The sequence below is a fragment of the Salmo salar genome, chromosome ssa25 (assembly GCF_905237065.1).
Source record: "Salmo salar chromosome ssa25, Ssal_v3.1, whole genome shotgun sequence".
Lineage (NCBI taxonomy): Eukaryota > Metazoa > Chordata > Actinopteri > Salmoniformes > Salmonidae > Salmo > Salmo salar.
The window spans coordinates 27,261,696-27,277,565 of record NC_059466.1 but is presented as its reverse complement, the minus strand read 5'-3'; the positions used below and the strand labels follow the sequence as shown (position 1 = coordinate 27,277,565).

The 15,870-nt window shown below is 42.1% G+C and overlaps 1 protein-coding gene across 1 annotated transcript in view; it reads right to left on the bottom strand.

Moving 5' to 3' along the window:
* Positions 1-14,138, bottom strand: part of LOC106586464 (integrin alpha 4) — a 34,345-nt gene extending 20,207 nt beyond the window's left edge. Inside the window, exons 1-12 of the mRNA XM_014173813.2 lie at positions 13,693-14,138; positions 13,235-13,350; positions 12,854-12,948; positions 9,865-9,994; positions 9,529-9,596; positions 8,749-8,878; positions 8,347-8,432; positions 4,370-4,432; positions 3,958-4,095; positions 2,691-2,799; positions 1,478-1,572; positions 749-839 (exon numbers count right to left, since the gene is read on the bottom strand). Of these exons, the coding sequence (XP_014029288.1) occupies positions 749-839; positions 1,478-1,572; positions 2,691-2,799; positions 3,958-4,095; positions 4,370-4,432; positions 8,347-8,432; positions 8,749-8,878; positions 9,529-9,596; positions 9,865-9,994; positions 12,854-12,948; positions 13,235-13,350; positions 13,693-13,874 (1,303 nt within the window). The 5' untranslated portion in view covers positions 13,875-14,138. The remainder of the gene's footprint in view (positions 1-748; positions 840-1,477; positions 1,573-2,690; positions 2,800-3,957; positions 4,096-4,369; positions 4,433-8,346; positions 8,433-8,748; positions 8,879-9,528; positions 9,597-9,864; positions 9,995-12,853; positions 12,949-13,234; positions 13,351-13,692) is intronic.
* Positions 14,139-15,870: the final 1,732 nt, after the last annotated feature.

Sequence of the window (15,870 nt, the reverse complement as noted above, 5' to 3'; positions counted from 1 at the left end):
TTTTTCCTACAGTAACTTACAGGTAACTGTCTGCCAGTAAGCTACCATAAAAACAACAGGACTTATTTTACAGTGTGGTAATAAACTGATGCGTTTTGTTTTTAGATAAGTATTTAACACTTGCGTTACAAATCAATCTATAAAACAACAATTAAAACAAATAACACATGAAAAAAACGAATGAAATGTTTTATTGACAGACAGTACACAATACTTTACAATGTACCAGTTCTAAGAGATGACTAGCTAAGAGATGACTAACTGTCTACATCTCTCTGTCAGTCTACCATATATCCTGTTTAGTTCACAGTGTGTCACTAGTGGAAGACGCGAAGATGAGAAGCAGAGAGTAAGCAGACAACCATCACTAGTGACCCTAATTTAAACCCCAGGATATTCCCACTGCCCAATTTGGTTTTCCCCGGGTAGTAGCCAACACACACACACACACACACACACACACACACACACACACACACACACACACACACACACACACACACACACACACACACACACACACGCCCACGTGCACACATATTTTCCCGTCCCCTGTCCTCAGTTCTGTTCCCACCACCGCCATGTTTTGACGACCTTACTAATTTAAGGCACAGCATGTGTGACATAATAACAGCACATTACAGTGTGTTCTGTTCTAGTCAACAGTAGAGAAACCGAGACAGACTCAAACATTGTACTGGAGGGAAGCACTGTACACAACGTTGACAGTCAAGAAAGTGATCGTTACCTTGGTAACCGTTTTCATCAACATCGATGCCTCCTGACACAGACTGGCCGAACATCTTTAACTCATTACCCAGAACAGAGCCAGTGATCCTCTGATGATGGAACAAGAACAGCTTGATTATTCTTACAGCTAACCCTCTGTACTTTACACACTTCATACACTTCATTTTGTTTCCCAAACCAAGAGAGCTGTCAATGACTACCAGATGTAAGCTGTACAGTACACATTTCAGATTTTTTTCTAGTACGGAGCTTTGAGATTCAAGTAAGGTAATTTATCTGTATTTGGATATACAGTAACTATATTTTCTCCAAGAGGTTGTATTCCCCATTGAGATACATTTATTTACATATACATTGATTTATCTCCATGGTATTCCATAACTAAAAGCTAATTTAAATGTAACTGCTTCATGCTCAGACAGAGAAAAGCAGGAGACCAAACAGTTTAAGGAAATCGTAGCAATTCAGAGTCAGGAACTCTCTTCCGACTGTCTGAGAGCAAAGAGAGAAAAAAAGGCACATTTGATCCTCACGTCCTATCTCCCTCCCTTCCTCCCTCCCTCCCTTCAATCTATTGTCCCTGATCGTTGGTCAGAGGAGGGACACCCTGACCCCTCTTCCCTTCACTCACTCCCACCCTTCATCCTTTCCTTCCAGTAATCTCCTGTCCCTGAAGTCTGCGGACAAACAGCAGCTGGAAGGGACATAGCCATAGCTGAGTACATACTTGAGAGAAGGTCTGAGAGATCCCTGTTTTCCTCCCATTGTAGATATATATAGCCCCACGCAGCTCTTCTTCCTGCGGAGCCCCCACTGCCACATCTGGAACACATTTACAGTCAGTCAGGGGTTAACTTAGGATGCGTCCCAAATTGCACCATATTCCCTATATAGTGCACTACTTTTGATCAGGGCCCGTAGGGTAATGTAGTTAATTAGTGCACTATATAGGAATTAGGGTGCTCTTTTTTTTCCCTCTAACCTTTATTTAACTAGGCAAGTCAGTTAAGAACAAATTCTAATTTTCAATGACGGCCTAGGGACAGTGGGTTATCTGCCTTGTTCAGGGCCGAATGACAGATATTTACCTTGTCCGCTCAGGGATTCGATCTTGCAACCTTTCAGTTACTAGTCCAACACTCTAACCACTAGGCTACCTGCCGCTCCAATTCAGAAAGTAAACCAAATTCCAATTCCAGAGTATCCTAATTGAAAAGCATTGAAGAGAATTGGAATTCTAGAGTACTTCCTGAATTGACAACAATTTAAATGGAATTGACCCCAACCCTGGTGTGTGTGTGGGTGTGTGTGTGTGTGCTGGTGTTGAGGAACTGGCAGTTAGGCTAGTGTAAGTGGCAGTTAGAAGTGTGCCGGGGCCCTGTGATCAGCTGTAGGGGATGTGGTTGGTTGGTTGGTTGGTTGGTGGTATTGCCTCTGTGTTGAGTGGGGCTGGTTTATGGGGTGTTACTTCATACCCAGTTACCCAATATCACCACAGACTTTAGTGTAGTTCCTTCTGACTGGCATAGCTCGCTTTCTGTTAGTTTTAGAGCTGCCAATTGCTCATAGCCTTGATCAACCATCCTGATCTTGCAAGCTTACATTGAAACTAAATGAGAGCGCAGTGGTCCGGTTGGTGGATCAGGCTACATTGCATTCAACTGAAATATGCAGAGATTTTCTTGTGCAACAATTGGGACAGTACCGACTTGGAATATCACCAAGTTCAATTTCACTTTATTTGTATTTATTTTTTACCAAAAACTATGCAGAACATTGGCACATTAGCTAGGGCAGCTGATTTTGTCATCATAGTTTTGCTGTACAGGGTAGCTGATTTTATCATCATAGTTTTGCTGTACTGTGACAAATCATTATAACTTTAAAGATAAAGTAAGAATTGCTTTATATCTTTGCAAAAAAATATGCATAACACTCACCAGCAAAGCCATCATCATCAATATCTCCCAGATCAGTTATGGTCTCCCCAAATCTGGCAGCATACGAGTTGCTTCCCACCAACTGAAACTCTGCTTCCTTCATATTAGCCTTAAACACATTCATTTACAGTCTTAATATTCCTTCTCTCCTCTGCCCAGGGTAATGGCTTGTAAAGTTGATCCGGGAAGAAAAAACGGTAATTTGCTGATGGAGATATGTGGGGGAAGTAGCTAGCTAAGCTCCATGTAATTGCAGTCATTAGGTTGGTAATTACGTAAAGTTACTCATGTCATGCAGAGTTGCCTGGTCCTTAGTAGTACACTATAAATGTAGCAGATATCCTCTGGTTTAGCTTTCCGTAATACAAACTCATCAGTCATAGAAACAGTCCTCAGGTCCTGCTATCATCATGCTGTGTTGTTTTATATCATCTGTACAGTAATATAGTAACTCCAGACTCTTCTTTTTATAGGAAATGACAATAAAATAAAAATCTCTTTACTTGAGCATATTCATTTCTATCAAATTATCTCATTGTTCTGAAAGCTGAATAGTTAGTCTAGATGTTACAACATAGGTATCAGAGCAACTTAATGTTAAGTGATACCAATCATTGGTTTTGAAAAGTTTTTGTTATAACAGTGCACAACACCAGTATTGTATGAGATGCTTAACTACTATCATATTTAAGAACTGCAGAGTTAAGTTGTGAAGATAACAGTATGTGTGTGAGATGTGATGTGAGGTAGGAAGTCTCTATTGATGTTGTTCTCTTTTAACAAATACTGTATCTTCAGGGACAGTGTTCCATATAACAGCCTCACAAAGTTTAGAGAAACATTTCAATAGGTAATGGACCATCAAATTACATTAGATCCAAGGCTATTTGCAAAACTCACACAGCTAGACACATAATAACTGCACAATAACTTTTTTTATGATAGGGGTGAAAGAAAGGTTGTATCTCACTCAATTCGTTTTTCCTCGAATCCTCGCATCCTCACTCCTCACCTCCTTCTCAAGCCACATTGGAAGAGAAGATCCAATGTCCCTCCCCCCTGACCTTCTCCTCCAATGAGTTTTGAGAAGGCAAGAAGAGGAATCAGGGAAATCACGGTTGTCTGTCGTATACTGTATTTTTTATGTGGAGAGTGTGGATTATGATACTTGTAAGTGACATGCCTATCTTAATTGCCCCTGAGGGGACAAATATAAAGTTGTATTGAATTGAAGGAAAAACGAATTGGGAAAGATCCCAGTACTTACGGCTCCTTGGTTGATGTAGACATGGACTTGTCCTTCCTCTCTCACGGTGCTGTACATGGGAGATCCTACCAGTAGATCAGACAGGCCATCTGCATTCAGGTCCACGGCACACACACTGGCACCAAAATACGAGCCGAGCTACAGTATAGGAAAACAGGTTTCAAGTCAATACAGTCAATCAAATCAATCAAATGTATTTATGAAGCCAGCAGTTGTCACAACGTGATTTTGCAGTGAGGAGGTATGATCGAGTTCTGCGTCAAAATCAAGACATTCATTTCCGGTTTCCCAGACAAAGCTTATACCCAGTCCTAGACTAAAGAGCATGTTCAATGGAGATTCTTAGTACAAGACTAGGCTTAATCTGTGTCAGGGAACCTGGCCGTAAAGATATCTGGCTACTAATTCCCACCTTGCTGCCCTTGACTTCACTGATTATCTTCAGCATGTTTTCTTCAGCTCTGAATAGGTAGGCCTGGAGAAGAGGACAGAAACGACCTGGTCACATCAAGTCTTAAAGCCAACTAAGGATGAATGGTAAAATGCATAAACTACTTAGATTATATCACAATACCCATACAGACATGATCTCAAATCAAATCACATTTTATTTAACACATGTGCGAAATACAACAGGTGTGGACCTTACAGTGAAATGCTTACTTACAAGCCCTTAACCAACAATGCTTTAATCTGATTGCTTTCTACTGATAAAATGTCTCCCATCTGTCATCTTAACATTCCTGTGGGACATGTATTTGGTGAGGCCATTAAGAACTAGTAACTTTTACAGTCTTCAAAAAAAATAAAAAAATATTCCTCCATAAAATGTGCACAGAATTGCCACAAGACAAAATTATTCCCCACTTTCTGCAGAGAGATTCATTTACATTTACATTACATTTAAGTCATTTAGCAGACGCTCTTATCCAGAGCGACTTACAAAATGGTGCATTCACCTTATGATATCCAGTGGAACAACCACTTTACAATAGTGCATCTAAATATTTTAAGGGGGGGGATGGGGGTTAGAAGGATTACTTTATCCTATCCTAGGTATTCCTTAAAGAGGTGGGGTTTCAGGTGTCTCCGGAAGGTGGTGATTGACTCCGCTGTCCTGGCGTCGTGAGGGAGCTTGTTCCACCATTGGGGTGCCAGAGCAGCGAACAGTTTTGACTGGGCTGAGCGGGAACTGTGCTTCCTCAGAGGTAGGGGGGCCAGCAGGCCAGTGGTGGATGAACGCAGTGCCCTTGTTTGGGTGTAGGGCCTGATCAGAGCCTGAAGGTATGGAGGTGCCGTTCCCTTCACAGCTCCGTAGGCAATCACCATGGTCTTGTAGCGGATGCGAGCTTCAACTGGAAGCCAGTGGAGAGAGCGGAGGAGCGGGGTGACGTGAGAGAACTTGGGAAGGTTGAACACCAGACGGGCTGCGGCGTTCTGGATGAGTTGTAGGGGTTTAATGGCACAGGCAGGGAGCCCAGCCAACAGCGAGTTGCAGTAATCCAGACGGGAGATGACAAGTGCCTGGATTAGGACCTGCGCCGCTTCCTGTGTGAGGCAGGGTCGTACTCTACGAATGTTGTAGAGCATGAACCTACAGGATCGGGTCACCGCCTTGATGTTAGTGGAGAACGACAGGGTGTTGTCCAGGATCACGCCAAGGTTCTTAGCACTCTGGGAGGAGGACACAAGGGAGTTGTCAACCGTGATGGTGAGATCATGGAACGGGCAGTCCTTCCCCGGGAGGAAGAGCAGCTCCGTCTTGCCGAGGTTCAGCTTGAGCTGGTGATCCGTCATCCACACTGATATGTCTGACAGACATGCAGAGATGCGATTCGCCGCCTGGTTATCAGAAGGGGGAAAGGAGAAGATTAATTGTGTGTCGTCTGCATAGCAATGATAGGAGAGACCATGTGAGGATATGACAGAGCCAAGTGACTTGGTGTATAGCGAGAACAGGAGAGGGCCTAGAACAGAGCCCTGGGGGACACCAGTGGTGAGAGCGCATGGTGCGGAGACAGATTCTCACCACGCCACCTGGTAGGAGCGACCTGTCAGGTAGGACGCAATCCAAGCGTGGGCCGCGCCGGAGATGCCCAACTCGGAGAGGGTGGAGAGGAGGATCTGATGGTTCACAGTATCAAAGGCAGCAGATAGGTCTAGAAGTATGAGAGCAGAGGAGAGAGAGTTAGCTTTAGCAGTGCGGAGAGCCTCCGTGACACAGAGAAGAGCAGTCTCAGTTGAATGCCCAGTCTTGAAACCTGACTGATTAGGATCAAGAAGGTCATTCTGAGAGAGATAGCAGGAGAGCTGGCCAAGGACGGCACGTTCAAGAGTTTTGGAGAGAAAAGAAAGAAGGGATACTGGTCTGTAGTTGTTGACATCGGAGGGATCGAGTGTAGGTTTTTTCAGAAGGGGTGCAACTCTCGCTCTCTTGAAGACGGAAGGGACGTAGCCAGCGGTCAAGGATGAGTTGATGAGCGAGGTGAGGAAGGGGAGAAGGTCTCCGGAAATGGTCTGGAGAAGAGAGGAGGGGATAGGGTCAAGTGGGCAGGTTGTTGGGCGGCCGGCCGTCACAAGACGCGAGATTTCATCTGGAGAGAGAGGGGAGAAAGAGGTCAAAGCACAGGGTAGGGCAGTGTGAGCAGGACCAGCGGTGTCGTTTGACTTAGCAAACGAGGATCGGATATCGTCAACCTTCTTTTCAAAATGGTTGACGAAGTCATCCGCAGAGAGGGAGGAGGGGGGAGGGGGAGGAGGATTCAGGAGGGAGGAGAAGGTAGCAAAGAGCTTCCTAGGGTTAGAGGCAGATGCTTGGAATTTAGAGTGGTAGAAAGTGGCTTTAGCAGCAGAGACAGAAGAGGAGAATGTAGAGAGGAGTGAGTGAAAGGATGCCAGGTCCGCAGGGGAGGCGAGTTTTCCTCCATTTCCGCTCGGCTGCCCGGAGCCCTGTTCTGTGAGCTCGTAGTGAGTCGTCGAGCCACGGAGCAGGAGGGGAGGACCGAGCCGGCCTGGAGGATAGGGGACAGAGAAAATCAAAGGATGCAGAAAGGGAGGAGAGGAGGGTTGAGGAGGCAGAATCAGGAGATAGGTTGGAGAAGGTTTGAGCAGAGGGAAGAGATGATAGGATGGAAGAGGAGAGAGTAGCGGGAGAGAGAGAGCGAAGGTTGGGACGGCGCAATACCATCCGAGTAGGGGCAGAGTGAGAAGTGTTGGATGAGAGCAAGAGGGAAAAGGATACAAGGTAGTGGTCGGAGATTTGGAGGGGAGTTGCAATGAGATTAGTGGAAGAACAGCATCTAGTAAAGATGAGGTCAAGCGTATTGCCTGCCTTGTGAGTAGGGGGGGAAGGTGAGAGGGTGAGGTCAAAAGAGGAGAGGAGTGGAAAGAAGGAGGCAGAGAGGAATGAGTCAAAGGTAGACGTGGGGAGGTTAAAGTCACCCAGAACTGTGAGAGGTGAGCCATCCTCAGGAAAGGAACTTATCAAGGCGTCAAGCTCATTGATGAACTCTCCAAGAGAACTTGGAGGGCGATAAATGATAAGGATGTTAAGCTTGAAAGGGCTGGTAACTGTGACAGCATGGAATTCAAATGAGGAGATAGACAGATGGGTCAGGGGAGAAAGAGAGAATGTCCACTTGGGAGAGATGAGGATTCCAGTGCCACCACCCCGCTGGCTCGATGCTCTAGGGGTATGCGAGAACACGTGGGCAGACGAAGAGAGAGCAGTAGGAGTAGCAGTGTTATCTGTGGTAATCCATGTTTCCGTCAGCGCCAGGAAGTCTAGGGACTGGAGGGTAGCATAGGCTGAGATGAACTCAGCCTTGTTGGCTGCAGACCGGCAGTTCCAGAGGCTGCCGGAGACCTGGAACTCCACGTGGGTCGTGCGCGCTGGGACCACCAGGTTGGAATTTACATTACCTTATGGGCCCTTGTCAAAAGTAGTGCACTTAATAGGGAAAAGAGTGCCCTTTGGGACATAGTCTGTGTCTGCTAAATGACTTAAATGTAAATCGAATGTATTGACGACAAGATCCTTAAAGCTTCTCTAAATAAAAGCCTTCCGACAAGTTTAAAATGTCCTGCATTGCAGGAAAGTTCTCCTGCAACAGGGCAACCAGAGCAAAACCCACATGTATTTTTCAATAGCACATATTTCATACATTTCACCAGTAACATGAGGAATGCCCAATGCATCATATATTTAGCATCACCCTAGTTGGTGATTCAAACACACACTGTATTGTACTTACCACCTTTAGCTTGTCAGGTCATAAGAAGCGAGCCACATATAAGTGTTGGTGCTGTGCTTCTTTCTACAGGCGGGTGGTGGGTTGATAGGGATATGATGGGGGTGAAAGAAAAAACAGGAATGAAATGAACTCTTACCTTACCAGTCTGCCCGTACTGGGGCGCACCGCCAACAATCTCTGTGGAGTCAGGGTGGAGGAAGTGGCCGGCCCCAACCGAGTAGCCTGGTGAGGAAAAGAAGGATCACAATGTAGGTACAACGCCAGTACAGCATTAGTACAACTTTAATATAACCAAAGAATCAGACTAGCAGAGTAGCCCAGCAATGGAAACGTATCACAACGTTAATAGGAATGACTGCAACATTAGTATAACCTTAATAAAACATTTGTAAACCTTAGTACAACTGTACAACTGAACAGGTACTGTAGAACCAGATGGCACTGGTTGATATAAGAGATGAGAAAAACACGCCAGACATAACTGGCGTGATGATTTGCAGTAACTACAATTGAGCAAATATTTACCCCCCCCCCATACCGAGGTAACTGCCATAGAGGACAGTGCTGCTGTCATCCACATAGGCAGACAGGACCTTGCTGGAGGTGTTGTAGACCAGGACAGACCCAGTCCAGTACGATGTCCCTGGGGCTCCCATTATTATCAAGTCCTGAAGAAAAATAACACAACACATACATCAGAGTATTGTTGAGTTTTGGTTTTATGTTTGTGATTTCCCAGTAACCAAAATTGGTTCTGTGAAAGTTCGCAGAACCTTCTTTACGTTGTGGCAAATGTTTGTTCTCATAACATAAAAACGATCCAGTAGTGCTGATCATTATACCATGTTTGTATAAAACATTCACCTGATGTTAAAAGAATGTTCCCAGAACGCTGCTCTCATATTTTGTTGCAGCAGTATGTTCTTAACACATTACTGGTACATTGTGTTACTACATTACCTGGAAACCTAATGAGAACGTTTGGGGAATTTCCTGTGGTGGTTGTTTCAGATGTTGTGCACAACATTTTAGTGAATGTTAGGAAAACATCCCAAGGATATTTCATTTAAAACCTTTTCTGAAGAATGTTTGAATGTTTTTGGGATGTTATCATCCTAATCTTAGAGAGAAAGAAAATGAACTAGAACTTAAAAGGAATCTTAACTAATGTTCTGGGAATGTTCCCAGTTTGATGGGTTGTGTGCATTTCAAGTTTGTGACTTGTGTATGTGTACATGTACCTGTGTATGTGCACATGTGCATTACTAGCATATACATAAACTTTAGGTTTAAACAGAATATGTAGAGGAACTGATACCTCAGTCAGAAAGTTGGATATCCCTGCTTGGCATGATCCATAGTCCTCACCAAACTTCCGTTGGTGATCTGGAGAAAGAGTGGCAGATGCATTTTCATTTTGGCCAATAAAGCAAGCTTACTGTCAACAAGCTCTCAGACTCAGTGCAGGTTGCTTACAGGTGTGGCCTTGGAGTTAGACATGGCGAGAACAAAAACATATGGATACTCGGCCTCGGTTATTGACTGATTTATGTGATTTATAATCCACATTTTCATTTTTCTGTTGCAAAACGTTTTGCTACGGTATGCATTAATGAATAAAAACCAGATATCCTGTAAATGCAAAGCAGTGTACCTTTGTAGCATGGGATGAGTGGTTGAGCCTGTTTGAGGTCAGCCTCGTATCTGTAACAGACACCATGAGGCAGCTTGTTCAGGTTTTCTTTCCTGGAATAGAACACGTTCTTCCAACGGTGCCCACATGCCTGTGGAACGAGAAGCAACACAGATGTTGTTGGAGGAAATGCAACTATTTGAGAGGAGGAATGTAACAACAATGGAATAGTCTACACACAAAATATGTACGTTTGTGTTTAATCTAACAAGTGACATAATGCGAGCACTGTCTAGCAGCTAGTTTCCAAAATAACATTTGATATGTCTGGTAGGGTTGCAAAGGATGCAAGTCTTGTTTCTTGTTTAAGACCAGGCACTACAGGCTGAAATAAAAATGTTGCATCTACCTATCAATTCTGATATTTGTTGGTACTTTGGTCCATTAATATCGGGCGGCAGCGTAGCCTAGTGGTTAGAGCGTTGGACTAGTAACCGAAAGGTTGCAAGTTTGACTCCCTGAGCCTGACAAGGTACAAATCTGTTGTTCTCCCCCTGAACAAGGCAGTTAACCCACTGTTCCTAGGCTGTCATTGAAAATAAGAATTTGTTCTTAACTGACTTGCCGAGTTAAATAAAAAAATATGAACATTTTCAAAACATAAAAAACATCATGAAAAAATACAGTACCAGTCAAAAGTTTAGACACACCTACTCATTCAAGTATTTTTCAGAATGTTTTACTATTTTCTATATTTTAGAATAATAGTAAACACATCAACACCATAAAATAACACATATGGAATCATGTAGTAACCAAAAAAGTGTTAAATGAAAATATATTTGAGATTTTAGATTCTTCAAAGTAGCCACCCTTTGCCTTGATGACATCTTTGCACAACCTTGGCATTCTCTCAACCAGCTTCACCTGGAATGCTTTTCCAACAGTCTTGAAGGACTTCCCACATATGCTGAGCACTTGTTGGCTGCTTTTCCTTCACTCTGCGGTCCAACTCATCCCAAACCATCTCAATTGGGTTGGGATCGGCTGATTGTGGAGGCCAGGTCATCTGATGCAGCACTACATCACTCTCCTTCTTGGTCAAATAGCCCTTACACAGCCTGGAGGTGTGTTGGGTCATTGTCCTGTTGAAAAACAAATGATAGTCCCACTAAGCACAAACCAGATGGAATGGCGTATCGCTGCAGAATTCTGTGGTAGTCATGCTGGATAATTGTGCCTTGAATTCTAAATAAATCACTGACAGTGTCACCAGCAAAGCACCCCCACACCATCACACTTCCTCCTCCATGCTTCATGGTGGGAACCACATATGCAGAGATCATCCGTTCACCAACTCTGCGTCTCACAAAGACACAGCGGTTGGAACTGAAAATCTCAAATTTGGACTCATCAGACCAAAGGACAGATTTCCACCGGTCTAATGTCCATTGCTCGTGTTTCTTGGTCCAAGCAAGTCTCTTCTTATTATTGGTGTCCTTTAGTAGTGGTTTCTTTGCACCAATCGACAATACACGCAGTCTCCTACGAACAGTTGATGTTGAGATGTGTCTGTTACTTGAACTCTGTGAAGCATTTATTTGTGCTGCAATTTCTGAGGCTGATAACTCTAATGAACTCTGTAGCAGAGATAACACAGGTTCTCCCTTTCCTGTGGCGGTCCTCATGAGAGCCAGTTTCATCATAGCGCTTGATTTTTTTTGTGACTGCACTTGAAGAAAATGTCAAAGTAATAATGGACTATCTATTCTCTTAGGTTTTTTTTAGCTGTTCTTGCCATAATATGGACTTGGTTTTTTACCAAATAGGGCTGTCTTCTGTATACCACCCCTACCTTGTCACAACACAACTAATTAACTTTCAATAATGCACATCTGTTAATTGAAATGCATTCCAGGTGACTACCTCATGAAGCTGGTTGAGAGAATGCCAAGAGGGTGCAAAGCTGTCCTCAAGGCAAAGGGTAGCAACTTTGAATCTCAAATATAAAATATATGTTGATTTGTTTAACACTTTTTTGGTGTTAAATGTGTTGTTCCGTAGTTTGATGTCTTCACTATTATTCTTTAATGTAGAAAATAGAAAAATTAAGAAAAACCCTGGAATGAGTTGGTGTGTCCAAACATTTGACTGGTACTGTATATTTTCTTTAGTTTATCATACTGCTGTCATCAACATTTTAATGAATTTGAACAACTTTAAAATGGACATACATCAATCATTTCAAAGCTGACTACATTGAATTGCACTAAAGCCCATTTCATAGAGATTGTTACAAACTGGTCTATATTTAGTCATTTACTTTGAAGAGATGGTGATTGGGTCTAAATAGGCGTTTGCCGTTAGTCTAAATTCAGTGTACTTGTCTTCAACTGCCATTTTCCGAAAGTCAGATTCTTCTTACATGCCCCCCTAAAAAATTCAGCTTCAGAAGCATCTGCATTCACCAAATTGTGTTTGGTTATCCTTAGACATATTCTCCAGACTTGCTCAGAGGGAATTGTTGATATGTTGTACATTTTTGTATCCTAGATACAATTTTTTTTTTGCCGCAATATGCAAATATGTGCATATTTAAATGTTGCCTCGATTGCATATTTCAATAAAATATTTCATCAATGTTTTTATACAAAGAAAGTATTATATTTGTGCCTACATTCAACTGGCAAAAGTTGATTGTGATATGATTAAAGGAAATAAAATACCCTATAAGGGTGTGGTGCCTGGCCTTAAACAAAGTTCACCAATACAAGATGTACCCATCTCATTATTTGATTTCGGTCTCGGAATGGGCACAAAGACTGTATATCACTGGAATTTACAACAATACTGACCATCTGAGAAGGGATTGTAACGTTTGTTTACCCCTACTGGGACTAATCTACATAGCCAATACATGACCATCACTGTAAAGAACTTTATGACACCTGCTGATATAAAAAGGGCTTTATAAATACATTTGATTGATTTATTGATTGACTTAACATACCAATACATGGCCATCACGAGGCTGTCTGGACAGGCTGACTCCGAGCCACTGGTTGTCACTCTCAGAGAAGCATGTCTTCCCACAACTGTCCACACCTGTAGTACAGACACACACACATGCAAGAAAACACACCAACGAGTGAGAGAGAGAACGTGAATTGAGAGGTGGCAATGACCTTTAATAATGCCTTATAAACCCTATGAAAACAATCTGTGGGGCATCCATGTTAAACATGAAGTGGTTCTGGTTAATTTGACCAGCGTGCTTTCTTATAATCCAATGGAAATGGGTCAATGTCAGTGCACAAATCCCCAAAACCACGCTGGTCAAATAACTTGGAAGCAACACAGATTTTTTGTTTGTAAAGTCGATATTCCAAACCTGTTGATATTTGCTGACATTCTCTCTTGTCCGAGATGCTGCACTTATAAATTGCTCCTGGTTCTTTTACGGCTGGGTAGGAAGACGAATTCGCAACTGGAGCTCCGACTAATAACCTATAACAGGCAATATGGAAATTAATATCCCTAACGTTACAGTTTTATACACATGAATACCCCAGCTGTGGGATATGGAACAAAAAAATCCTTCACACTGAAAAACTCAAAAGGCAACATGGATACTCATAATGTGCAGTTTCTGGTGGTTTGTTGTGTCAAAGGGTACTTGTGTTCATAGAATCCCTAATTAACAGTTTTCACACATTTTGGGGCTGAATACCCATTTTGTTAATTCTTCAACAACTAATAGCCTAAATGTGTGTAGCCTATTCAGTTATGGTGTTCTACAGTATGAATAGAGGTTTTAAAAATGCCTACAACAATGTTTGATTCACTTACCATGTGTTTGTCTGGTTCTTGTGTAACAATACAGAATATCCAAATAAAGATCCATTTGGTCCACTGAAACTAATGGGGTGGTCTACATCCAAATTGTAACACTCAGTGAGATTACAGCACCAGAAGTACGAGAGAAGAAAGCTCCAACAGCAAGAAAGATTCCCCGGCGTTTTTCGCTCCATTTTTGTAAAACAAATACCAACTTTTCCAACACGAAGAGATAACAAGTGAAGGCAGATGAAAACAAAATAAAATAAAAACGTAGTTTATTCAAATCCACGGAAACAGAGAAAAGTCGTACATCCCAATACCAACTTTAGAATGGCATTTGGATAGAGTTGAATAGAGACTGGGCGCGCTCAACTCCTGTTGCGCTTCTTCATGCGTCGGTCGTTCTGCATGTACGCAACCTCACATCGTCAGGCTCATGACTCAATTCCGTCACGTGAAACTTCACAAAGTGAGTTAAACTTCTGGCGGACGGCTTGCATGCTGCTACCCAAATTCATCAAACGTAGAGCCCAACCCTCCAACCCACCCTGAAACCTTCTATCCACACCATTAAAACTGAGAGAGATATATGTCCCCTGGATTTAACAGTATCTTGTGCAGGTGACGAATACATTTTAATTTGAATCAAAGCCACACACATACAGTTCCTTCAGAAAGTACTGTATTTATCCACACCTTGACTTATTCTACATTTTGTTGTGTTGCCGCCTGAACCAGGTTTGCCTCTAGGATTTTGCCTGTGCTCAGCTCCATTCTGTTTCTTTTTTATCATAAAAACTCCCCAGTCTTTAACGATTACAAGCATACCCATAGCCATTTTTTTTCTCATTATTAATGTAGTTCCTTGTTGCAAACAGGATGCATATTTTGGAATATTTTTATTCTGTACAGGCTTCCTTCTTTTTGCTCTGTCAATTAAGTTAGTGTGGTGGAGTAACTACACCTGTTTTTTCCTTTCACAGCCATTAAACTCTGTAACTGTTTTAAACAGTGGTGTGAAGTACTTAAGTAAATATACTTGAAAGTACTACTTAAGTCGGTTTTTGGGGTATCTGTACTTTACTTGACTATTTATATTTTTGACAACTGTTACTTTTACTTCACAACATTCCTAAAGAAAATGTTGTACTTTTTTCTCCATACATTTCCCCTGACACCCAAAAGTACTCGTTACATTTTGAATGCTTAGCAGGACAGGAACATGGTTTAATTCACACACTTATCAAGATATCATCCCTGGTCATCCCTACTGCCTTCCTTCTTTTCACTCTGTCAATTAGGTTAGTATCGTGGAGTAACTACAGTGCACTGTTTTCTCCTTTCACAGCCATTAAACTCTGTAACTGTTTTAAACATTGGTGTGAAGTGGTCTAATTCACATACTTATCAAGAGATCATCCCCTGGTCATCCCTACTGCCTCTGATCTGGCGACTCACTAAACACATGGTTTGTTTGTAAATTATGTCTTAGTGTTGGAGCGTGCCCCTGGCTATCAGTATATAAAAAACAAGAAAATGATGCTGTCTGGTTTGCTTAATATAAGGAATTAAGAATGATTTATACTTTTACTTTTACTTTTGATACTTAAGTTTATTTTAGCAATTACATTTACTTTTGATACTTAAATATATTTAAAACCAAATACTTTTAGACTTTTACTCAAGTAATATTTTACTGGGTGACTTTCCCTTTATCTTCTGTCATATTTTTATTAAGGTATCTTTACTTTTACTCCAGTATGAAAATTGGGTACTTTTTCCACCACATGGTGAAATTCCTGAGCAGTTTTCTTCTTCTCCGGCAACTGAGTTAAGAAGGACGCCTGTATCTTTGTAGTGACTGGGTGTATGATACACCATACAAAGTGTAATTAACAACTTCACCATGCTCAAAGGGGTATTCAATGTTGATGTATTATTATTTTTACCCATCTACCAATAGGTGTCTTATTTGCGAGGCATTTGAAAACCACCCTGGTCTTTCTGGTTCAATCTGTGTTGACATTCATTGCTCGACTGAAGGACCTTACAGTGTGGGGTACAGAGATGAGGTAGTCATTCAAAATAATTTTAAACACAATTATTACACACAGAGTGAGTACCTGCAACTTATTATGTGACTTGATAAGTACATTTTTACTCCTGAACTTATTTAGGTTTGACATA